The 25,238-nt window shown below is 43.8% G+C and overlaps 1 protein-coding gene across 2 annotated transcripts; it reads left to right on the plus strand.

Moving 5' to 3' along the window:
• Positions 1 to 8,847: 8,847 nt before the first annotated feature.
• On the plus strand, positions 8,848 to 24,999 carry LOC142661098 (fatty acyl-CoA hydrolase precursor, medium chain-like). 2 transcript variants are annotated; one of them, XM_075838356.1, is made up of 13 exons: positions 8,873 to 9,004; positions 10,720 to 10,924; positions 11,012 to 11,150; positions 11,541 to 11,674; positions 13,406 to 13,559; positions 13,847 to 13,960; positions 14,260 to 14,355; positions 15,695 to 15,835; positions 17,528 to 17,605; positions 17,940 to 18,087; positions 18,621 to 18,770; positions 24,195 to 24,267; positions 24,700 to 24,999. In XM_075838356.1, the coding sequence occupies exons 1-13, from the start codon at positions 8,941 to 8,943 to the stop codon at positions 24,884 to 24,886; spliced, it is 1,683 nt and encodes a 560-aa protein (XP_075694471.1). In that variant the 5' UTR covers positions 8,873 to 8,940; the 3' UTR covers positions 24,887 to 24,999. The 2 variants fall into 2 exon arrangements, with proteins under 2 accessions (XP_075694470.1, XP_075694471.1); XM_075838355.1 differs by lacking the exon at positions 17,528 to 17,605 and having other exon boundaries at positions 8,848 to 9,004.
• The last annotated feature ends 239 nt before the right edge of the window (positions 25,000 to 25,238 follow it).

The following is a 25,238-nucleotide window of genomic DNA, read 5'->3' on the forward strand; positions in this document are numbered from 1 at the left end:
TCAGTGCGACACCGGCCTGTGCAGAAAGGATTGCTTCACAGCGTAACACACATCTATGGATTATTTTATTTTTTATATACCACCTGACTATGCCCCTAATATACTCCGCCCCGCTTACATGTACCCCCACATTATAAATGGAAACACCAGCAATACTCAAACAAATATAGTACCAAGCAAAATCCGCTCTCCAAAAGCCAAATGGTGCTCCCTCGGCTCTGAACCCTACAGCGTGCCCAAACAGCTGTTTACTTCAACATATATGGCATCGTCATACCCGGAAGAACCCTTTTAACAATTTTTAGGGTGTGTTTCTCCAGTGGCATAAGCTTGGCATGACATATTTGCCACTGAATGGCATATCTAGGGAAAAATATAAATTTTTAATTTGCACCATCCGCAGTGCATTCATTTATGGAAAAGACATGTGGGGTGAAAATGCTCACTACACCCCTTAATAAATGCCTTGAGGGGTGCAGTTTCCATAGTGGGGGTCACATATCAGGTGTTTCTTTTTATTATTTCACATCTGAGCCTCTGCAGTTGTGAACCAATACTTTGTAAATCGCCAAATTAGGCCTCCACTCTGCATGGTACTCTTCACTCCTGAGCCTTGTCATATGTCCAGGCAAAAGATTAGGGTCACATGTAGGGTGTTTCTAAAACCGGGAAACACTGCATTATAATTAGAGAGCTGTCTTGTTATGGTGGCACAAGCCGGGCACCACATATTGGCATATCTATTGAAAAAAATCCCATTTTCACTCTGCAACATCGAGTGCACACCAATTTCTGCCAATCACCTGCAGGGTTAAAATGCTTACTACACCCCTTGGTAAATGCATTGAGGGGTGTAGTTTCCAAAATGGGGTCACTTTTGGGGGGTTTCCACTGTTTTGGGCCCAAAAACCAATCCAGCAACATCTGCACTCCAAATGGCGGTCCTTCCCTTCTGAGCCCTGCCGTTTGCCCAAACAGCAGTTTATGACCACATATGGGGTATTGCCGTACTTGGGAGAAATTGTTTTACAAATGTTGGTTTATTTTTTTCCTTTATTTGTTGAGAAAATGAAAAAATTTGCGCTAAAGCTACGTCTTATTGAAGAAAAAGGATTGTTTTTATTTTCACTGCCCCATTCTAATAAGTTCTATGAAACATCTGTGGGGTCAAAACGCTCACTACACCCCTAGATGAATTCCTCAAGAGGTGTAGTTTCCTAAATGGAGTCACTTTTTAGGCGTTTTCATTGTTTTGTCCCCTCAGGGGCTTTGCAAATGTGACATGGCCTCCGCAAATCATTCCTGCCAAATGTGATCTCCAAAAGCCAAATAGCGCTCTTTCCCTTCTAAGCCTCGCCGTGTGTTCAAACAGCTGGTTATTACCACATGTGGGGTATTGTTTTACTCGGCAGAAATTGCTTTACAAATTTTATGGTGCTTTTTCTCCTTCAGTCCTTGTGGAAATGAGAAAAAATTAGCAAAACCTACATTTTCTTAGAAAAAATTTAGATTGTAATTTTCAGGGCCTACTTCCAATAATTTATGCAAAAAACCTGTGATGTCAAAACACTCATTATACCCCTAGATAATTTCCTCAATGGGTGTAGTTTCCAAAATAGGGTCACTTGTGGGGGGTTTTCACTGTTTTGTCCCCTCAGGGGCTTTGTAAATGTGACATGGCCTCCGCAAACCATTCCTGCTAAATGTGAACTCCAAAAGCCAAATAGCGCTCTTTCCCTTCTCAGCCACGCCGTGTCTCCAAACAACCGTTTATTACCACATGTGGGGTATTGTTTTACTCGGGAGAAATTGCTTTACAAATTTTGCGGTGCTTTTTCTCCTTCAGTCCTTGTGGAAATGATAAAAAATTAGCTAAACCTACATTTTCTTTGAAAAAATTTAGATTTTAATTTTCACGTCCTATTTCCAATAATTTCTGTAAAAAACCTGTGCGGTCAAAATGCTCACTACACCCCTAGATAATTTCCTTGAGGTGTGTAGTTTCCCAGATGGGGTCACTTTTGGGGGATTTTCACTGTTTTGTCACCGCAAGAACCCTTCAAACCTGACATGGTGCCTAAAATATATTCTAACAATAATAAGGCCCCAAAATCCACTAGGTGCTCCTTTGCTTCTGAGGCCGGTGCTTCAGTCCGTTAGCACGCTACGGCCACATGTGGAATATTTCCTAAAACTGCAGAAACTGGGCAACAAATATTGAGTTGCATTTCTCTGGTAAAACCTTCTGTGTTATAAAAAATTTTTTATTAACAATGTATTTCTGCAAAAAAATATGAAATTTGTAAATTTCACCTCTACATTGCTTTAATTCCTGTGAAATGTGTAAAGGGTTAAGACATTTTCTAAATGCTGTTTTGAATACTTTGAGGGGTGAAGTTTTTAAAATGGGGTGACTTATCGAGGGTTTCTAATATATAAGGCCCTAAAATCCACTTCACAACTGAACTGGTCCCTGTAACCCTTGTGATGTCATAGAAAAATAAAAGGATGTTCAAAAAACGATGCCAATCTAAAGTATACATATGGGGGATGTTAATTAGCAAGAATTTTGTGTATTATAAATGTCTGTCTTACAAGCAGATACATTTAAATTGAGAAAAATGCTAATTTTTGCAATTTTTCGCTAAATTTTGGTGTTTTTCACAATTAAATACTGAACATATTGAGCAAATTTTGCCAGTAACTTAAAGTGCAATGTGTCACGAGAAAACAATCTCAGAATTGCTTAGATAGATCAAAGCATTCCGTAGTTATTACCACATAAAGTGAAACATGTCAGATTTTAAAACTGAGGCTCTGTCAGGAAGGTCAAAAGTGGCTAAAGAGGGAAGGGGTTAAGGGCCTGCCATTGTTATTGTATGTACTTAGAACAACGTTTATAGTGTATGTGGATGATGTTATCACCAGATTAGCATTTATTTTAACAATTGACAAGGGTTGGGTCCCCCAGCAAGTGCCAGTAAACATGAACTAGAAGACTTTTAATATGATGAACTCCATCACTGAGATGTGGCAGGCGCAGCCGGAGCCAATACAACTTGCTTGTCATGAACTGATGGCAGGGTCACAATTCTAAGCATCCGTGCAGACAAGTAACTTGCCAGAGGAAGAGGACAGATGCGGAGGGTTTGTGGTAGTCCCAATAAAACTCCACTAATCCGTCTACGTGGGATCTCACCCCAGGCTCACAGCATGAGGTGCTATGTACAGCCCAGTGACGTATACTAAAAGAGACGGTGTCTGACAGATGAGAAGGACCAAACCAAGTCCTGACATCAGCAAAGATCAAAGTAAAGACCAAAGACCTGAGTGAATCCGTCAGCAGTATCAAGTGTTTTAATAAGTGACCAGGAGGGGGTAATAATCCCCCACTGGACACCACTGTGCAGTCTGACTCCACAGAAGAGCAGAAGACAGGAGAAGAAGAGGACGATGATGTACAGGACTTGCAATGAACTGATGGGACCCAAAACCTGAGGGTGATAGCATGAGATTGGTGATAGCATTATATTATTAATTGAGGCCCTATTGTTTATATTGTCTTTAGGTTTGAGGAAAATGCTGCCCATGACCTGTTATATCTGCAGGGGTAAAAGTCCCATTAGGACAGTAAGTGACAGGGCGACAATTATGACCAATACAAGTGCCGTGGAGGAGAAGTTTGGATTATTGCCAATATTAGTAGGTTTAACAGTAAAGAATGCGAGGGGCTTAGAAGCCAGATTCGAGGGTCCATACCAGGTCCTCCTGATCTCGCCCACTGCAGTCAAGCCGGAAGGAGGGCCGACATGGATCCACGCTTCGCACTGCAAGAGGGTCTCTTCCAAAGAATGACTATCACCATATACATCCTTATCCTTTTTCGTGTTATTGCGCAGAGTGCTGAGGGGGGACATGTAGCAATCACCCAGGCTGATGGGGTGACCACCTATTGGCATAGTTCTTCTAATACACATGTAGCTACATACCAGTTTGAATTTGAGTCTCTTATCCCAATTATTACCGTTAATAGAAATGTAGACTGGATTAATTATATATATTACAACCAGCAGCGGTTTGTAAATTATACCCGAGATGCTTTACAAGGGTTAGCCGACCAACTAGGGCCCACCTCAACTATGACATTCCAGAATAGATTGGTTCTTGATATGATATTGGCTGAAAAAGGTGGGGTATGCAGAATGATAGGGACAACCTGTTGTATGTATATCCCCAACAACACCGGGCCCAAAGGGAAAGTCACAATGGCCATACATAAGTTGGAGAGCTTATCTCAGGAGTTGAAAAGGAACTCAGGTATTACCGACCCATGGGACCAGTATTTTTCATGGATGACTGGATGGCAGAAAATATTAGCACAAATAGGAGTAGTGATAGTGGTCTTTTTAATACTATTCTCTGTCCTTGTGTGCTGTGTTTTCCCTTGTATCAGGAAAATGGTGACGAAAGCTGTAGAACAGACTGTGCCCACTATGTTTACACAAATAGACGAGGTGACACCGAGAGTCCCTTTAAAAGGCAACCATCCTGTATCCTGAGGAAAATAGGGAAAGTTAGGACCACTCCGAAACCTTGGAAGTCCAGGGACAAAGGGGGGTTACTCATAAGGAGTGTAATGTCCGTGGCTGCGGGCTGTCAGCTCCAGCCTCCCTCTGACAGCCGCAGCCACGAGTCGGCAAGCGCTGGCCCCAGCCTCCTCCTCAGGAGACGTCAGCGCTCGCATCCACTCACCTCCGCCAGAGCCCGCAGGGTGCGGGCGCACGCTCGTCCCCGCTCTTATAGGGGCAGTGCGCGCACCGGACATCTTGAACGACCTTTGAACCGTGAGTACCCTGGGCTATAAGAGGGGTCCAGCCCCCTAGTTTGATGCCTGAGCTTTGTTAGTTTTCCCAGTCTGTCTTGCAAATGGTCCCTTAGTGTTTCCCGTTCCTGTTGTTACCCGTACCTTGTTCCCCGTTCCTGTTTCCCGTGCTTTGCCCTAGTATCAAGTCGTGCCACGTCCTGTGTCATCTGCCACGTCTGGAGGAATCCGCCAGGTCCTGTGTCATCTGCCACGTCTGGAGGAATCCGCCACGTCCTGTGTCACCTGCCACGTCTGGAGGAATCCGCCATGTCCTGTGTTATCTGCCATGTCCGGAGGAATCCGCCACGTCCTGTGTTATCTGTCACGTCCGGAGGAATCCGCCACGTCTGGCGCAACTTGCGGCTCCTGTGTCATCCGCCACGTTTGGCGCCATCCGCTGCACCCATCTCATCTGTGCCAGAGCTGCGGCCACCATCTGGACTATTCAGGTACCCTTGTGCGGGACATTGTATTTCTGGGGTGTCCTGTTGTTTGGCCAGCTGCCTCCCCGCTGCGGCGGTACGGCCTAGTGGGTCCACTAACCCGCTCCGTGACAAGGAGTAGCTCGTCTCAAGCTGGTGAAGAAATCCAAAACCCCTACCCGCCTGGTTCAAGTGGTCAGTAGTAGGTTGCTAGGCAAGACTCAGGGATAGAGTGATAATATTTTTAGGGGGGACTGTCAGGGATCATTAGCCTGTATATTGTTTGCAAAAATATTATCCTTTTATATATATATATATATATATATATATATATCTCAGTATATTACACACAGTGCTTGAATCTATGTAAGAAGATGGAGCCTGCATAAGGAACAAGCCTATGGAGACACTGCCCCTGGAATGCAAGAGGAGTGTACAGATGATCTCACAGCTGAATAGAGCCAATGGGGCTTAAGCACATCCCACCCTCCTACAGAGAAGATTTTTTTGTAACCTCTTTGTTCAATAAAAAGTTAGTTGTCCTTCCTACTTCACTGAGGGAGGATGTCTACCAACATTTCTGTCTGGTATATCTCTTCCACGCACGCCCTCAGTTTCCAATTTACAGAGGTGGCTATTCGGTGTGAAATAACAGGGAAAAGGAAGTTACCCTGACAAGACCTGTATCTGACAGGTCCGGGGGACTGACGGATTCAGTGTCGGCGGGCCAGGATCCACCTGTTATCGATCAAATCTAAATTATGAACAGGGACACGCAGAACTCGCTGCCACTGAATCCGTCAGTCCCGCTGACCTGACAGGTAAAGGTTTCAGTGCATGATACAGCTGCTCTGTATCTCATAAAGTAAAAAAATATATTTTTTAAAAGTATTTACAAAATAGCACCAAACAAACTGGTAAAACAACAAAAACCACACTCAAAGGTTTACATTGCCTTCAAAACTGTGGTGGGTAGTGACAGTGCCAGCATTAGGATAGATGGCGCCCCGTGCAAAATTATCTTTCGGCGCCCCACTCCATCATAAAAAAAATGCCCCATAAAAAAAAAGTATAATGCCCCTTTAGTTCCCCCCATACGGTATAATAATATATTATAACCCCTTAAAGTACACAGTATTTTGTCCTCTAATTGTGCCCACACAGTATTATGCCCCCTAAGTGCCACACACAGTATATTGCCCCTAGTAGTGCCCCACACAGTATAATGTCCGCTTAGTGGCCCCCACACAGTATAATGCCCCCTCCCCTTCCTGCCACACACAGCCCCCCCTGTAGATAGTGCCCCCTGTAGATTGTGCCATACAGCCCCCACCTCACCCTTGTAGACAGTGCCATACATCCCCCACCTACTCGTAGATCGTGCCATACAGCCTCCCCCCACCTCCCTCATGTAGACAGTGCCATACAGCCCCCACCCCCTCCTTGTAGACAGTGCCATACAGCCCCCACCTCCCTCATGTAGACAGTGTCATACAGCCCCCCACCTCCCCTTGTATATCGTGCCATACAGCCTCCCACCTCCTTCATGTAGACAGTGCTATACAGCCCCCCACCTCCCCTTGTAGATCGTGCCATACAGCCCCCCACCCCTTCCTTGTAGACAGTGGCCCCAAACAAACAAAACAAGTTGTACTCAGCTGGGCCCCGTTCCCACGATGAACTGAGCTGCTCCACGACGGGATCCTTGCTTCGGCCAGGGTGATCCTGTAGCGTAGTACAGAGTTTCCAAACATTTTCGGACTCGAGGCACCACTGGAAAAATAAAATTTCCTCAGGGCACCCCTACTTTAGAGAGACAGAAAATGGCTAAAAACAAGCACTGCCTCAAAATTCCTTCAGGAAGTGACAGCGTTGTTTGACCTTTTTTTTTTTGCGTTTCTTTTAAGCTGTTGAATCGAATGCAAAAGGCGCAGGAAAAAAAGCTCCAAACGGGCGCCGCAGGTATTTTCTGCCTCCTATTAATTTCAATTGGGGGTCAGAGGTGGAAACCACTTGAAGACCATCGGCCCCCCACTCACAGTAAAATAATCATCGGCCCCCCACTCACAGTAAAATAACCATCAGCCCCCCCCCCACTCACAGTAAAATGACCATCAGCCCCCCACTCACACTAAAATGACCATCAGTCCCCCCTCACAGTAAAATAACCATCAGCCTGTTACTCACAGATTCCCCCTGTAGATACTGCCACACAGCCCCCTTGTAGATAGTGCCACACAGCCCCCTGTAGATAGTTCCACACAGCCACCTGTAGGTAGTGCCACACAGCCACCTGTAGGTAGTGCCACACAGCCCCCTGGTAGGTAGTGCCACACAGCCCCCTGGTAGGTAGTGCCACACAGCCCCCTGGTAGGTAGTGCCACACAGCCCCCTGGTAGGTAGTGCCACACAGCCCCCTGGTAGGTAGTGCCACAAAGCCCCCTGGTAGGTAGTGCCACACAGCCCCCTTGCAGGTAGGGCCACACAGCCCCCTTGTAGATAGCACCCCCCCCCCCTTCCAGTAGATAGCGGCACTGTAACTCCCTGAAAGAGCGGAATCCCCCTGTGGCCGGGGATTCCGCTCCTGGAGCACTCCGCTTGATGTCTCTGTCCGTATATGGACAGTGACATCAGGGGAAACTCCTGAAGCAGAATCCCAGTCCACAGCGTTGCCGACGCTGTGACCGGGGATTCCACTCCAGGAGAAGCCCCTGTCGTCTGTGTCCATTTATGGACAGTGACGTCAAGGGCTTCTCCTGGAGTGGAATCCCCAGTCACAGAGTTGGCAACGCTGTAAACGGAGATGCCCCTTCAGGAGTTGCCCCTGATGTCACTGTCCATGTACGGACAGAGACATCAAGTGGAGCGCTCCAGGAACGGAATCCCCGGCCACACAGGGATTTCGCTCCTTCAGAGAGCTACAGTGGCGCTAGTAGATTGCAGTGCAGGGAGATACCTCTCTGTTCTGCTATAGTACGCCGCCGGCCATGGGGGGGGGCCTTTTCCGAGGGGCGGCACGGGCGCCCTCAGGCCCAGTGTCGCCACCCATGACACTTTCTGTTCTCCCAGAAATCCCCTCCTCCTTCCCCCGCTGAGCCCTGGCACTTAGTCTCTCCACCTTGCCCCCTGATACACACCAGCTAGCTCTGCCCTGCCCTACCAGAGAGATCTCCTACTAGTTTGCTTTTCACCGCTGCCTTACCTCCCACCCCTTTACTTTGTGCCTGCCCCAATAGTGAGGGGGGCCCCAGACTCCTTGGCTGTATGGGGCCCAGAAATTTCTGGTCTAGGCCCTTGGTGAGCAGGTCTGATCATAATATTGTGTTGGTTTACAGAAGTTTTATTGAGAATTGAGAAACTTTCAAGCCTGGAGGGAATAGGGGACGGCAAAGAAGACCGAGCTACCTTTACTCCAGAATACAAATGACTCTTATCTGATGGGCAGCTAGTTCAGATCTGCATTATGCATGGGCATGTGCCATGGTGGAGGGTTGGTGGCTCATAGATAGTTACCCGGCTCACTAACAGATCTGCATTTACACAGTGATTTGTTAAATAGTAACTAGTATAATCAGTGACCGCAGATCCTCTACTGCAGGTAAAGACTGTGGAATAGAAGAGCAGTGTCCAAAGTGTGACTACAGAGCGGAGAACATGGGGATTATACTGCCGCACATTCTGCTCCTCAGCCCCCTGATTCTGACCGCGCTGGGGACAGGTGAGAACCAAGCTGCAAAATACTAAAATTCAGGATGTTATGGGAATTAACAATGCAGCCCAACTATCTCCACAACTAAATCAAGAATTTCTAATCTTTTATTTTATTCTTCAGAATAATAATAAACAACTTAGATTTTCGATGTTCTGGAAGAAAAAAATCTCAGTTCTCCTTCTATCCTAACTTCTATCTCATTCTTGGTTTTTTTATTCACAGGCAGTATTATAGTAGTTATATTCTTGTATATAGGAGGCAGTATTATAGTAGTTATATTCTTGTATATAGGAGCAGTATTATAGTAGTTATATTCTTGTATATAGGGGCAGTATTATAGTAGTTATATTCTTGTATATAGGAGCAGTATTATAGTAGTTATATTCTTGTATATAGGAGCAGTATTATAGTAGTTATATTCTTGTATATAGGAGCAGTATTATAGTAGTTATATTCTTGTATATAGGAGGCAGTATTATAGTAGTTATAATCTTGTATATAGGGGCAGTATTATAGTAGTTATATTCTTGTATATAGGAGGCAGTATTATAGTAGTTATATTCTTGTATATAGGGGCAGTATTATAGTAGTTATATTCTTGTATATAGGGGGCAGTATTATAATAGTTATATTCTTGTATATAGGGGGCAGTATTATAGTAGTTATATTCTTGCATATAGGGGCAGTATTATAGTAGTTATATTCTTGTATATAGGGGGCAGTATTATAGCAGTTATATTCTTGCATATAGGGGCAGTATTATAGTAGTTATATTCTTGTATATAGGAGCAGTATTATAGTAGTTATATTCTTGTATATAGGGGCAGTATTATAGTAGTTATGTTCTTGTATATAGGAGCTGTATTATAGTAGTTATATCCTTGTATATAGGAGCAGTATTATAGTAGTTATATTCTTGTATATAGGACCAGTATTATAGTAGTTATATTCTTGTATATAGGGCAGTATTATAGTAGTTATATATTTGTAAATAGGGGATAGTATTATAGTAGTTATATTCTTGTATATAGGGGGCAGTATTATAGTAGTTATATTCTTGTATATAGGGGCAGTATTATAGTAGTTATATTCTTGTATCTAGGGGGCAGTATTATAGTAGTTATATTCTTGTATAGAGCAGTATTATAGTAGTTATATTCTTGTATATAGGAGCAGTATTATAGTAGTTATATTCTTGTATATAGGAGCAGTATTATAGTAGTTATATTCTTGTATATAGGGGCAGTATTATAGTAGTTATATTCTTGTATATAGGGCAGTATTATAGTAGTTATATTCTTGTATATAGGGGCAGTATTATAGTAGTTATATTCTTGTATATAGGAGCTGTATTATATTAGTTATATTCTTGTATATAGGGGCAGTATTATAGTAGTTATATTCCTGTATATAGGTGGCAGTATTATAGTTGTTATATTCTTGTATATAGGGCAGTATTATAGTAGTTATATATTTGTACATAGGGGACAGTATTACAGTAGTTATATTCTTGTATGTAGGGCAGTATTATAATAGTTATATATTTATACATAGGGGGCAGTATTATAGTAGTTATATTCTTGTACATAGGAGGCAGTATTATAGTAGTTATATATTTATACATAGGGGGCAGTATTACAACACTGACATGCCACTGAGCACAGAAGACGAAACCTGTCAGCATTAATAGTATCTGGAATTCAAACGGTTTTTGTTTCTAGGTCAAAATGATGGAAGGCCATTAATAACCACAAAATATGGACAACTGCGTGGCCTTACTGTACCAGTAAAGGAGACCTCTAGAGCCATTGATGCCTTTTTTGGAGTCCCTTTTGCAAAACCTCCGGTTGGATCGCTGAGATTTTCTGACCCTGAACCTCCTGAGCCCTGGAGCTCTGTTAGAGAAGCTTCTGAGTATCCCCCTATGTGAGATATTGCTTTAGTGTTGTATAAATTTACGAGATCCTTGACACTAAACCATATATTGATTATTGTTAATTCTGTATACTTCAGGTGTTTACAGGTGGAAGATATCATGATTGGAATTGGAGAATATTACCAAACCCCTTTTAAGATGCCCAAGTCCTCAGAAGATTGCCTGTACCTGAATGTGTTTACTCCAGCCGACAGAGACAAGAAGTCAAAATTACCTGTAAGTATTCGGAAATCAGAGGTTAATACTTATTTTAATTAGTGTTGTAAATCTGCAACATTTCGGACTTCAGCTTTTGTGACACTAGTAGCATGCCCTGACAGCTGCAGACGCTAAAGGACATGTTAGGAGTTGTAGTATTACAAAGTGTTACTCCTATTATTTTGCTTATAAATATATAACGAAGTATCATTTAGTGCAGTGACCATTGTTTGCCCGCTGTTCTCTTGATGATACATATCTCCAGATCCATTTACAACCACGCTTCTGAGTGATATCAACTGCGCCGTGTAACGTGTATGAAATGCTGACTACAATGCTGATGATGTGGTGGTCCTTTAAGAATAATGGCTACTCCAATAAATTTTAATATGTTCCCATTTCCTCCAGGTCATGTTTTTTATACATGGCGGTGGGTTGCTGTTCGAGTTGGCCAGCATATATGATGGCTCCGCACTTAGCGCCTATGAGAACGTAGTGGTTGTGTCCATACAGTACAGGCTGGGGCTCCTGGGATTCTTCAGGTAAAGATATTTTGAATCCTTTCTAGGCATGTTCACGTTTGTTCATTAGTGTGTGCAGCTCTGGAGATAATACAGGATGTAACTCACGACCAGTACAGGATAAGTAATGTAATGTATGTACACAGTGACTCCACCAGCAGAATAGTGAGTGCAGCTCTGGAGTATAATACAGGATATAACTCAGGATCCGTACAGGATAAGTAATGTAATGTATGTACACAGTGACTCCACCAGCAGAATAGTGAGTGCAGCTCTGGAGTATAATACAGGATATAACTCAGGATCAGTACAGGGTAAGTAATGTAATGTATGTACACAGTGATTCCACCAGCAGAATAGTGAGTGCAGCTTTGGAGTATAATACAGGATATAACTCAGGATCACTACAGGATAAGTAATGTAATGTATGTACACAGTGATTCCACCAGCTGAATAGTGAGTGCTGCTCTGGAGTATAATACAGGATGTAACTTAGGCCGGATTCACATGAGCATGTACGGTCCATGATATACAGTCCGTATGTCAGCCGCATTTTCCGGATCGAACACACTGTAGGGAGCTGGGCTCCTTACATCATAGTTATCTATGACGATAGGTGTCACTGCCTCGCTGCGGGAACTCCCGTACTGTAATCATGTTTTCAGTACGGGACAGTAGTTCCGCCAAGAGGCAGCGGCACCTAGCGTCATAGATAACTATGATGCTAGGAGCCCGGCTCCCTGCAGTCTGTTCGGTCTGGGAAATGCAGCTGACATACGGACTGTATATCACGGGCCGAACACGCTCGTGTGAATCTGGCCTTAGGATCAGTACAGGTTAAGAAATTTAATGTATAGAAGTGACTCCATCAGCAGAATAGTTAGTGCAGCTCTGGAGTATAATACAGGATATAACTCAGGATCAGTACAGGATAAATAATGTAATGACTGACTGCCACCGCAACATTCCAGGGGAAAATGCAAAGGGGGATGCCCATTGGATTGCGTCACAGGAAATTCCTGTGACACGACTAAGGGACATACCATATATGGCCAGACAGCCCGGGGTCCATTGAAGGACCCCAGGGCTGTCTGACCATATTTCCGGTTGTTAGGGCATACTTAGGTAGTTTACATCAGATGGTTCCAGGTTACCTCCGTTCATTGGTATACTTTTAAAAGTAGGATAATGTACTGAGGTAACCGGCAGTGCGTTTCTTGCCTCTGCAGGGGTGTTTTTTTTTTCTAGGGGAAATGGGCCCCAGTGTTCATGTGGGGGGCAGGGGAGGGAATGTTAATGGGGTATCGCTGAGCATTTCTCTTAGGGTATGTTCACACATAGCGTAAACACAGCGGACTTTACACAACAGATTTCATTGCGAAAAATCCACAGCATAATACAGTAGCAGTAGAGTGGACAATATTTGAACAAACTTCATCCACACGCTGCGTAAATAACCCACCGAAAAAGACGTTCATAAATTGACCTGCGGTGCGTTTTTTTAATCCGCAGCATGTCAATTTATGTTGTGGAATCGCTGGTTTTCTGTTACAGGTTTTCCCTATTGAATTCAATGGGAAGGTAAAACCCGCAACAATTAGCACATGTTGCGATTTTTGCAGCGGAAAATCTGCGTTATCGGGGGCGTCAACCCTAAAAGTGCCTAGGGCAGCACAAACTCTAAATACGGACCTGGCCTTGTGTACAATCTTTCACCCAGTCATGTAAAATTACCTTCTCTGTTTATTTCAGCACCGGAGATGACCAATTACCTGGTAATTATGGGTTTCTGGACCAAGTCGCCGCACTCCAGTGGGTACAGGAAACCATTGCAGATTTCGGTGGTGACCCCCAATCCGTCACTATATTTGGTGAATCTGCTGGGGCGGTCAGCGTCTCCGCTCTGGTAAATTCTGTCTAGTGTTACATGAGTATCCATACAGCGCACCCGTCACTTCTGGGACCTATATGCGCTGACAGGCTGCTGTGTTATTTTATCCTTTATATTTATAACGAGACCTAATCTGTGCCAAGTAATATAATCGATAAATTCTTCTAGACCAATTCTGTCATTTACCTCTATGATGAGAATACAGAACAATGTTTGAAAACGAAAAATAATAATGAAAAAAATAAATAGTAGTGAATGTGCCCAATCCAAGCGTTAATGATCCAACTTGTATCCTCTGCTAGGTGCTCTCACCCTTATCCAAAGGCCTGTTCCACCGCGCCATCGCTGAAAGCGGAACTGTAACAATGCCAAGCTTGGTGGTCAGCAAGTCTGAAGATCTCGTCTACTACCGAAATGTAGGTATAATAATCTAGATGGAATTCTACTCCACCCGCTATTCATTCTCGGGAGGGGGGGGGGGGGATCAGCCATGTTGGACTTTTTTCCAGACCATCTCCTATTGTTGAGCTAATCCTGTTTGAGATGACGGCGGTGCCAGGGTGGCATTATCATGAGAGATGGAGGGGGTAGGGGGCAATAGCTAGTGGCAATTGCAGCCTATGCACCCCCAATTGCAGAGGGAATGAGAGACAATCACACAACACCAACAAGCAATCCTGCAATGAATATATGTGATACTTGTTTTGCTCCTCAGTTAGTAGCGGAGATATCGGGCTGTGATGTGGCCTCCATTGCCAACTGTCTGAAGAACAAATCAGAGGAGGAACTTGTGTCTATTGCCAAAGTAATGGTAGGTCTTGTGTCACCCTACAGTAGTATCAGTCCCTGGGAAACTTCAGGCCTCGGCTCCATTGCCAATTTTAGTATCCAAATAACATAAATTGCTCCATTTCTCTTACATTTTCCTCTTGGTGAGTGTTGCCCCCTCTGAGGCCACTTCCATGTGTTACAATAGAATTGATTCTGCTGGATTCACTACTTTTTGAATATCACAGACATTTTTCTTCCAGGGTCAGTAAAGCCCAACGTCTTCAGTCTTTACACAGAAGAATTCCTGCTACGTTTTTCTATTTAATTCTTAGATTGGCGGAAGGTGGGCATCTATGGCAGGCCATGTGTAGAGGTAGTTCTGGCATGCAACGTATGGGGCATCTGTGGTAGGCAGTGTGTGAGGGCATTTGGGGCAGACAAAGTATGAGCCATCTGTTTAAGGCAATGTATTGGGGTGTCTTTGGCAGGCAACCTATGGGGGAATTTGTGGCAGACAATGTATATTACATCTGTGTTAGTGTATGGGGCATCTGTTTCTGGCAATGTATGGGGCATCTGTGGCAGACAATGTATGGGGCATTTGTGGCAGGCAATATAATGGATGGGGCGCCTGGGGCAGACCACGGATGGGGCATCCGGGGGAATCAGATGGGGTGTCCGGGGCAGACCACGGATGTGGCGTCCGGGGGAATCGGATGGGGCGTCCGGGCAGACCAAGGATGGGGCGTCCGCGGCAGACCACGGATGGGCCGTCCGGGGCAGACCACGGATGGGCCGTCCGGGGCAGACCACGGATGGGCCGTCCGGGGCAGACCACGGATGGGCCGTCCGGGGCAGACCACGGATGGGCCGTCCGGGGCAGACCACGGATGGGCCGTCCGGGGCAGACCACGGATGGGCCGTCCGGGGCAGACCACGGATGGGCCGTCCGGGGCAGACCACGGATGGGCCGTCCGGGGCAGACCACGGATGGGCCGTCCGGGGCAGACCACGGATGGGGCGTCCGGGGCAGACCACGGATGGGGCGTCCGGGGCAGGCAATTCATAGGGCATCTGTGGCAGCAACAAATCCCCAAAAACATCAAACCTTTGTCCAGTGGATTCTTATGGCGGGTGAATCATGAATCTATTTGATACAATTAGTACTGGACAATAAATTCACTCATCACTGCTTAGTTACCACCTATAATTTGTGTAGTGTAAGATATTCTTCTATATAGCATGCGATCACATCACCACTGACTATTTGTCGCAGCTCTGGGTGCACTTACCCACTGATCCATCAGCGATATGTGGTTGCCTTCTGTGTATGACCAGGTCATTGCTCTGTCCTTCTCATGTGCCGCCTGTCTCCGCAGGGCGTGCTGCCTCTTCCTGCCTGCGTGGACGGAGTTTTTCTACCTAAACCAGTAGAGAAGATGTTAACTAACAAGGAAAGCAACAAGGTCCCGATTCTTCTTGGGGTGAATGAGCAGGAGTTCGGCTGGTTAGTTCCAATGGTAGGTGCGAAGCTCTTAAATAATAACAGCGCTCCCCCTGTTACGGCATCTCGGGTTTTATCAAGGAATAATCTGCATTTTGGCAAAATATTTTTGAAGGTTTGTTATTTATAGGCAGAAATTCAGATGTACTGTACGCCTATGGCCAGCTGTAAGAGGATTTCTACACAAAACACAAAAATGTAAGTTACAGCAGCAACCAAAGTTTTGTAATTGTCATTTTTGTGTTACAGAAATTGTAAATTTTCTCTTTTGTTGCCATTTTTGCAAAACTTATAACACAACGTGCGGCCATATTGGTTGTCACTTCTCAATTATTTTTAGAAGTTGATGTTCACATTGTGATTGACTGAACCTGCTGACAAAATGACAGTAGATCATCTGTTTCTGAGCAATTAATTAAAAAGTGATAAACAATATGGCCGCACGTCATGTTATCACTTTTGCATAAAGGGCAACAAATCAGAAAAATGCCAATTTCCCTGTAAAAAAAATAAATAAAAAATATCAAACAGAAAACATAATTATCAAACTTTGGCAGCTGCTGAAACCTTTGATTTACTAATATATGGCAAATTTCTCATTTAAGATGGAATTCCTCTTTAAAGGGGTTCTCTCCGGACTGCCCATATTCCCTATTAGATCCTCTAGACCTCATAGAGGGGTTCCCCCACCTGGGACCCCATTCTCTGTGCCTGAACAGAGAGCTGCTCCTGCAATACAGGGGTAATGTGTGCCTAAACGTGGCTTTCTGCAGCGATTACAGCTGATCTCCGGGGGTCAGAGGAGGCGGACCCACGGCAATCAGTTGATCGCTGTACTAGCTTCATTTTAACAAGGGGTTCTCTTTGTCCCCTTTAAGGGCTATTCTCTAATTGCTATTGTGTGTATTTCTGCTTCACCTCAACACTTCCACAGCAAACTAGAAAATCTGATCCACATCACACGATTATCAGGCCCTTATCATAATGAAGGATGTCTGCAATGTATTCTAGTCAACAGTATAAGACCTACTTTGTATACTCTACATATTGCACCACATTATAGCTGTTTTATTCCTGATTGCCACATCCATTGGAAACTAAAAGGAGAAATTTGCTTTGCTAGCTCACAGAATGCATGTGGGCTGTTATGTGGCTGTTCCTATGCTAGGAGCGCTGTCCACTGCATTAATCCAAGCAACCAGGGGAGTAAAAAGCATATGGGTGCTATTTTCAAGCTGGCAGTCATAGCAGTAACGATTAGGCCCATTAGCTAAGGGGACAATGTAAAATTGAATGCAGATTGCTATCAGACCAAGGGGAGGTGGTCATGGTCGAGTGGGGCCCCAATCCAAGTCTGTAGGGCCCCATGATTACTTTTTATGCTCCAGAGCATACGCAACATTGACAGACATAGACAGAGGAGAAGGGCAAGAAAAAACACCGTAGTGTCTGTGTATAGTAGTAAGCAGGTGACTGACCAAGTGACAAAGACAGCTTTCCATATCTTCCAAAATGGCTGACAATGGCTTTGGAGCGCTGCTGGAGAACAAACTTCTGCTACAATAAGTGAAGTACTGAACAGAAAACAGGGGCGTGTATGAGCTCAGATAATCTTTAGTCTGGTGTAGTGACGCTGGATTTTATATTACTTTGTAATAAATTATATCCAACATAATATTATTATTATTATTACTATTGTTGTATTCAGCTATTTAACATAACGGGGATAACGCAAAGAATGAACCGGGAGGACGTGATGTCAGCGATCCAAAAATGTCCTATACTGGTGAGATAAGATGAGCTCGTCTCATGTATGTTCTCTCTCTTATTATCGAATTTGTTTTCTATAGAAAATTATTTCTGTTTATTGTGCTTAAAGGGGTTCTCCCCCCATAGTAAGTGATATGGCTAGAATATGACATCACCTACTGGTCAATGGGTTCCAACAAATGGGACTCATTAGAAGTAAGTGCTGCACAGAGGACGGCACTCTGTCCCTTTGGTCTTTGGATCGGAGGGGTCCCAGAGGTCAGCCCCCCCACTGATAATGTTAGGGTATATCCTAGTGCTGTGACATAACATTCTAATATGGGAATACCCCTTTAATGTCAATTTTATAGGGTCTGAGTCCTGAGGCCATTCCTTTCGTCATTGACGAGTATCTTGGTGACGCAGTTGATCCGGTGGAGATTCGCAATCGGTTCTTGGATTTGTGCGGTGATGTAATGTTTGTTATACCGGCTATAAAGATCGCAAAATACCATCGAGGTACGACCCAATCACAGCAGAGATCATGTGGTTTTTTTTTACATTGACATAGGAGGTATTGGCTGTCAGAACACGCTGGGAGTTGTAGTTTTTCATAACTTACTAATATGTTCTTAAAAATGATGCCCTGGGCCCCCGTAATCCATAATGTCCAAAAACATACAGTGCCAGTCATGTGATGCCCCTGTGGACAGTATACATATTGTTTACACATGGCCGCAGAAGCCGGCGTCACTCTATTGGTTAGTTACTATTTCCACCACATTTTGCCCATCTAAATGCCGGCCCCCGGTCCTAGACCTCCGAGGTGTGGGCACAGTAATGCCACCAGTCTCGGGACACTAACTTTGACCTTGATAACATCAGCTGCGGGCACAGTGCCATCTTGCACAATTATTGCTTCTACCTGTGCTGCTGTGCCAGTGTATTCTGCCCTCCCTCCCCAAGGTTATACATAACACAATGTAACACCGCAGGATCATTAATTGTCATGATGTCAACAGTTAAGTGTTTGTCTTCTTATCACTCGTTAGATATGGGGCTCCCTGTCTACTTGTATGAGTACCAGCACCCACCAACCCTGCTGGCTCATGTGAGACCGAACTTTGTGAGGGCCGATCACGGTGACGAGATCATCTTTGTGTTTGGGGGACCCTTCCTGAGGGACGGTATTGTATATGCTGGTGAGTCAATGACAAGAAAAAATGCCCTAAAGGCGTTACATAGAGTTATTGTCAAGGTCCTGACCAGTGTTTTACCCCTTCTCTGCCCTTAATTCAGAACTATTATCCTCTTCGATACCTGGGTATTCTGAGACAAACTGGTTGCTAGGGATGTGCTTCATTAAAAAGTGTGGTTGCTAGGCAATATGTCCATATTAAATGAACAAATTATAAAAACCTCCAACCAAACAATTGGCATAAAAGGGGTCCCCAAAAATACTTAGTAGAAAACCTAAACAGGGACCATAGGGGAACAGAAACCCCCGACACAATGCAATATACACAATATTGTACGAAAGTAGAAAATCTTTATTAGATAGAATAGACAATGATACAATGCAGAATAAAAAATGGACTATAAACGAAGAAAGAACAGAGTGGTCCTATGAAATAGACCAATGGCCTACAGAGACAATCACCTGGGAAAACGGCATGCACTCAATAACCCACAATAAAACATACATAAAACACAATGTAAAATATGCTGAAATGTATGTACTGCAGTAAATATGCCAGGGATGGAAGGAATAGAACAAGTGCCAGCTATGACACAAAGTCTGGGGATAATGCATCCAAAAAGGTAAAAGCAATCCAAACCAAAACAACATGAGTGTTGAATCAGCACATACCGTGAGTCATTGTGGGGAGTGGGACCCGTGAACCAGGGACTGAAGACCGCCTCGACGCGCGTTTCGCCAAACAGATCGGCGTCCTCAGGATACATAGATATAATAATAAATATAAAAAGTGCCAATCATCTAATGAAATGAATAAAACGTGCCAAAAAATGAATGAAAGTGAAAAATAATAAAAAATAAAATAAAAAGTGACAACAAAAAGTGCTCAATACATTTAATCATGATTATATAGACAAAATAAATAGTGACAATAAACCTGTATTATTATTAAGAACATATAAAAATATATGTAATAAAAAGTGTGTACATTACATAACGTCATAGTGAAAAAAACAATCATGTAAATCATGAATAATGCTAATCAAATGAAAATGAAAAATATGAAATATAAAAAAAGAAATAAATTGTGATCTGAAAAATATAATAAATACATAATCAATAATAAATAAATAAAATGAGATATATATATAGTGGTAGAATGAAAAGATAGTAATAATAAAAAATAATAAACAAAAATATTAAGTAAAAAATAATAATAATGACAAATATAATGAAAATTAATGAATAAAAATAAACATAATGATAATAATAATAATAAAAATAAATATTAAAAAAATTATAAAATAAAAAATAAAGTAAAATAAAAATATATATAAACAAAAATCTTCAAATGAATCCATCTCAGAAGTCGTTCAATTCAATATTCAAATTGATTGTGAACCAATAGCTCCTCCTTCTCCACCAAAGAGGCATGTCCCATGTACCACAATATAGAAAACATGAATAAAAAAACAAGAAAAAAAACCCTAGATGCATAAAATTCACGCAAGTTGGAAACTAATAAAAAGGGTTTGAAACTAGTGGCTTCATTCAAACCGAAAGGTGCCACTGTGTTAAAGAGGCTCTGTCACCACATTATAAGTGCCCTGTCTCCTACATAAGGAGATGGGCGCTGTAATGTAGGTGACAGCAGTGATTTTTATTTAAAAAAACAATATGTTTTCACCACTTTATTAGCGATTTTAGCTTTATGCTAATGAGTTGCTTAATGCTCAAATGGGCGTGTTTTTACTTTAGACCAAGTGGGCGTTGTACAGAGGAGTGTATGACGCTGACCAATCAGCGACCAATCAGCGTCATACACTTCTCTCCATTCATTTAGGCAACGCATAGGGATCCTTTTAGATCCCTATGTGCGGTCTTATACTAACACATTAACAATACTGAAGTGTTTAGACAGTGAATAGACATTCCATGGGATGTCTATTCACAATCTCTGCACTTCGTTACTGTGTCTGTGGTAGTTACAGCAGAGGAAGCATGATCTCGTTGTAACCTGTCATTTACAGCATAATCTCGCGAGATTACTCTTCCTCTGCTGCAACTACCACATACAGAGTAACAAAGTGCAGAGATTGTGAAGAGACATCCCGTGGAATGTCTATTCACTGTCTAAACACTTCAGTATTGTTAATGTGTTAGTATAAGACCGCACATAGGGATCTAGCAGGATCCCTATGCGCTGAGTAAATGAATGGAGAGAACTGCATGATTGGTCACTGATTGGTCACTGATTGGTCACTGATTGGTCACTGATTGGTCAGCGTCATACACTCCTCTGTACATCGCCCACTTGGTCTAAAGTAAAAACACGCCCACTTGGGCATTAAGCAACTCATTAGCATAAAGTCTAAAATCGCTAATAAGGTGGTGAAAACATATCGTTTTTTTAAATAAAAAGCACTGCTGTCACCTACATTATAGCGCCGATCACATTATGTAGAAGACAGGGCACTTATAATGTGGTGACAGAGCCTCTTTAAGTAGAGTGATCCATTTCATCTCTTTCCTCAATAAGGCCGAGCGTACATCACCTCCTCTCCAACCCAAAAGGATTCTGTCAATCCCACGTACTTTAAAGCTTTTAGGATTACAGGAGCGGTGCTCGCGGAAATGTCGGGGGATAGGCTGAAGTTTATCAACATCCTGTGCATTAGCAGCTGATTGTATTTTACTCACATGTTCTAAAACTCGTACCTTAAGCGGTCTGCTCGTCATACCGATGTAGATAAGATCGCAAGAGCAAGTGGCAAAATACACCACCGCTTCTGTTACAGGTGATATTGTACACTATCTTAAACTCCTTCCTCCTATCAGAGCTATCGAAGTTAAAAACTCGTGAGATGTATTTGCAAGCTGCACAATTGCCACAGTTGAAGGACCCCCAAGGGGGGCCACGACTACCAAAAGGATTCTTAGAAAGGCTGGGAACGTAATGGCTAGATGTTAAAAGGTCTCTTAAGTTTTTAGATCTTCTCCAAGTAATGGAGGGATAGTGAGGTAGAACCCTTGCCAAATCACAATCAGTAAGTAGAACACTCCAGTGTTTCTGTAGAATACTGCGGAGGATTAAATGTTGTTATAAACCTCACTTTTTGTTCAAAATGATTTCTCTTTTTGATCTTACTTACCAATAGTCCATCACGAATAGAACGTTTCGCTCGTAAATAGCCAGTTCGGACATCTCTCTGGCTGTAACCACGATTACGGAACCTAGCTGTCATATCTAATGCTTGACGCTCAAAATTGCTATCACTGGAGCAGATACGCCTCGCCCTCAAAAATTAGCCCACAGGTATAGCCTTCTTAAGTTTAGGATAGTGTGCGGAAGTGGCGTGAAGCAGGGCATTGGTCGCAATTTTCTTCCTGAAAATATCGGTAGTAATAGACCCCTCGTCATCATTCATAGCCAGAATGTCCAGAAATTCAACACAGGTTTTACTATATTTCCACGTAAGTTTGATATTAAAGTTGTTAACATTGAGGAAGGCCAAAAAAGAATCTAATTGGGATGCGGAGCCCTGCCAGATGAATAGAATATCGTCTATATACCTCGACCACAGGAGTACCGCATCATGACCCAGAATATGTTGAACAATGTCCCTCTCCCACAGAACCAGGAACAAATTGGCATAAGAGGGCGCACAAGTAACCCCCATTGCTGTTCCCTGGAGCTGTAGGAAAAGGCGATCCTTGAACGTGAAATAGTTATGTGTAAGAGCAAAATGCAAAAGACTCAAAACAAATTCAATAAGATCCGGATCATGGTTGGTCATGTGCAAAAAATATCTAGACGCTGTTACTCCGTGGTCGTGGCATATAGACGTATAAAGGGACTCTACATCGCATGTCACAAGAAACATGGCGTCATCCAAATGTAACCCATTAAGACGCTGCAGCGTGTCACTTGTTCTCTGTAGGCCATTGGTCTATTTTATCTGTTCTTTCTTCGTTTATAGTCCATTTTTTATTCTGCATTGTATCATTGTCTATTCGATCTAATAAAGATTTTCTACTTTCGTACAATATTGTGTATATTGCATTGTGTCGGGGGTTTCTGTTCCGCTATGGTCTGTATTTAGGTTGTCTAATATGTCCATATTAAGCAGATTGTCAGACAGGACTTCATTCAAAGCTGTAGGAGAAGGAAAACACTCTCCAGCTGATACATGTTACCTGCACTGATACATTGTAACAGACCTTCAGGACTGGAGAGAGATAGAATTGTGCTGCTGATGTGTTCAGCTCACAGTTGATTGTATACAATTGTAACAAAACTCAGCTGTGAGAGGTCTGTGCAGGTTCTCCGCCGCATGTCTGTATCTTTGTCACTAAGGGCAGATTCAGATAAACGTTGCGTTTTTGCGCGCGCAAACAACGCGGCGTTTTGCGCGCGCAAAAACCACTTGACAGCTGCGTGTGTCATCCGTGTATGATGCGCGGCTGCGTGATTTTCGCGCAGCCGCCATCATAGAGATGAGGCTAGTCGTCGCCCGTCACTGTCCAAGGTGCTGAAAGAGCTAACTGATCGGCAGTAACTCTTTCAGCACCCTCGACAGTGAATGCCGAACACAATATCGAGAAACCTGTGAAAAAAAAAGAAAAAGTTCGTACTTACCGAGAACTTCCCTCCCGGCTGTTGCCTTGGTGACGCGTCCTTGGTGACGCGCCTCTCTTGACATCGGGCCCCACCTCCCTGGATGACGCCGCAGTCCATGTGACCGCTGCAGCCTGTGCTTGGCCTGTGATTTGCTGGAGCTGTCACTTGGACTGAATTGTCATCCCGGGAGGTCAGACTGGAGGAAGAAGCCGGGAGTTATCGGTAAGTCAGAACTTCGTTTTTTTTCCTACAGGTTCATGTATATTGGGATCGGAAGTCACTGTCCAGGGTGCTGAAACAGTTTAACTCTTTCAGCACCCTGGACAGTGACTATCTCCTGACGTCGGGTACCGGAATTTTTTTTGCCGGGTTCGGCCAAAACGAGTTCGGCCGAACCCGGTGAAGTTCGGTTCGGTTGTCCGGGTTCGCTCATCTCAAAGACACTCCGTTTGGATGTTTGGAAACAGAAAAGCACGTGGTGCTTTTCTGTTTACATTCATCCTTTTGACAGCTGGTGCGCTGTTTCAGTCGGTTCGCACGGAAGTGCTTCTGTGCGACCTGCGTGGTTTTCACGCACCCATTGACTTCAATGGGTGCGTGATGCGCGAAATACGTGGAGATATTGAGCATGTCGCGCTTTTTGCGCAGCTGACAAACGCTGCGCAAAAAGCACGGACTGTCTGTACTGCCCCATAGACTTGTATTGGTCTGTGCGTGGCGCGTGAAAACCACGCGGCCCGCACGGACCCAATACACGTTCGTGTGAATCCCCCCTAATAGTGATCTTGTTTTTTTGTTTTTTTTGAGGAAATGCAACCAATGAAGAGAAAGTCCTGGCCCGGACAGTTATGAGATACTGGGCGAACTTTGCTCGGACTGGGTAAGACCCTAACACTAATCTAGAATGCCGGAGCATTCCCTGCGCTGGTGTCACCCTAAGGCTGGGTTCACACGAGCATGTTACGTCCGTAATGGACGGAACGTATTTCGACCGCAAGTCCCGGACCGAACACAGTGCAGGGAGCCGGGCTCCTAGCATCATAGTTATGTACAACGCTAGGAGTCCCTGCCTCGCTGCAGGACAACTGTCCCGTACTGTAATCATGTTTTCAGTACGGCACAGTAGTTCCATGGAGAGGCAGGGACTCCTAGCGTCGTACATAACTATGATGCTAGGAGCCCGGCTCCCTGCACTGTGTTCGGTCCGGGACTTGTAGCCGAAATAGGTTCCGTCCATTACGGACGTAACGTGCTCGTGTGAACCCAGCCTAATATCTCCTCATTACTAATAATGCCACATTGTTTACTGCAGGGACCCCAATAGTCCCGGTCTGACCGCATGGCCGCAGTACGGCGCAGACGAACGCTATCTGGAGATTAATTTGAAGCAGAAATCGTCTTCAAGGCTAAAGGAGGACAAGTTCAGGTTCTGGACTGAGATCCTTCCAGGGAAAATCTATCCCCAGCCAGCGGGTGGAAGTTATCACCCTGAGCTGTAGATTGTAATGCAGAAGTCTACACGTGAAAAAACGGAGAGCGCGTCACGCACGGAAATCACAAACTGCTCAGGGAAACTTTTTTCCACTTTTTAATAAATTTTACTTTTATTCAATTTTACAACTAATTATTTTTTTGCACATGGAGCTCTATCCCCAATGACATAATTACTTACGTGGACAGGTCACTGCCTCCCACACTTTTCTCCTGAAATACTCTGTGCTGTAAGGGACCCTGCCACTTCCACTATAAAATGCTCAGTTTGTAATCTCACACCAGATCAGCACACTCCTCCTCTGAAATACTCTGTGCCACTGGGGCACCCTGCAATTACAACTATATAATTCTCACTCT

The sequence above is a fragment of the Rhinoderma darwinii genome, chromosome 9 (assembly GCF_050947455.1).
Source record: "Rhinoderma darwinii isolate aRhiDar2 chromosome 9, aRhiDar2.hap1, whole genome shotgun sequence".
Classification (NCBI taxonomy): domain Eukaryota; kingdom Metazoa; phylum Chordata; class Amphibia; order Anura; family Rhinodermatidae; genus Rhinoderma; species Rhinoderma darwinii.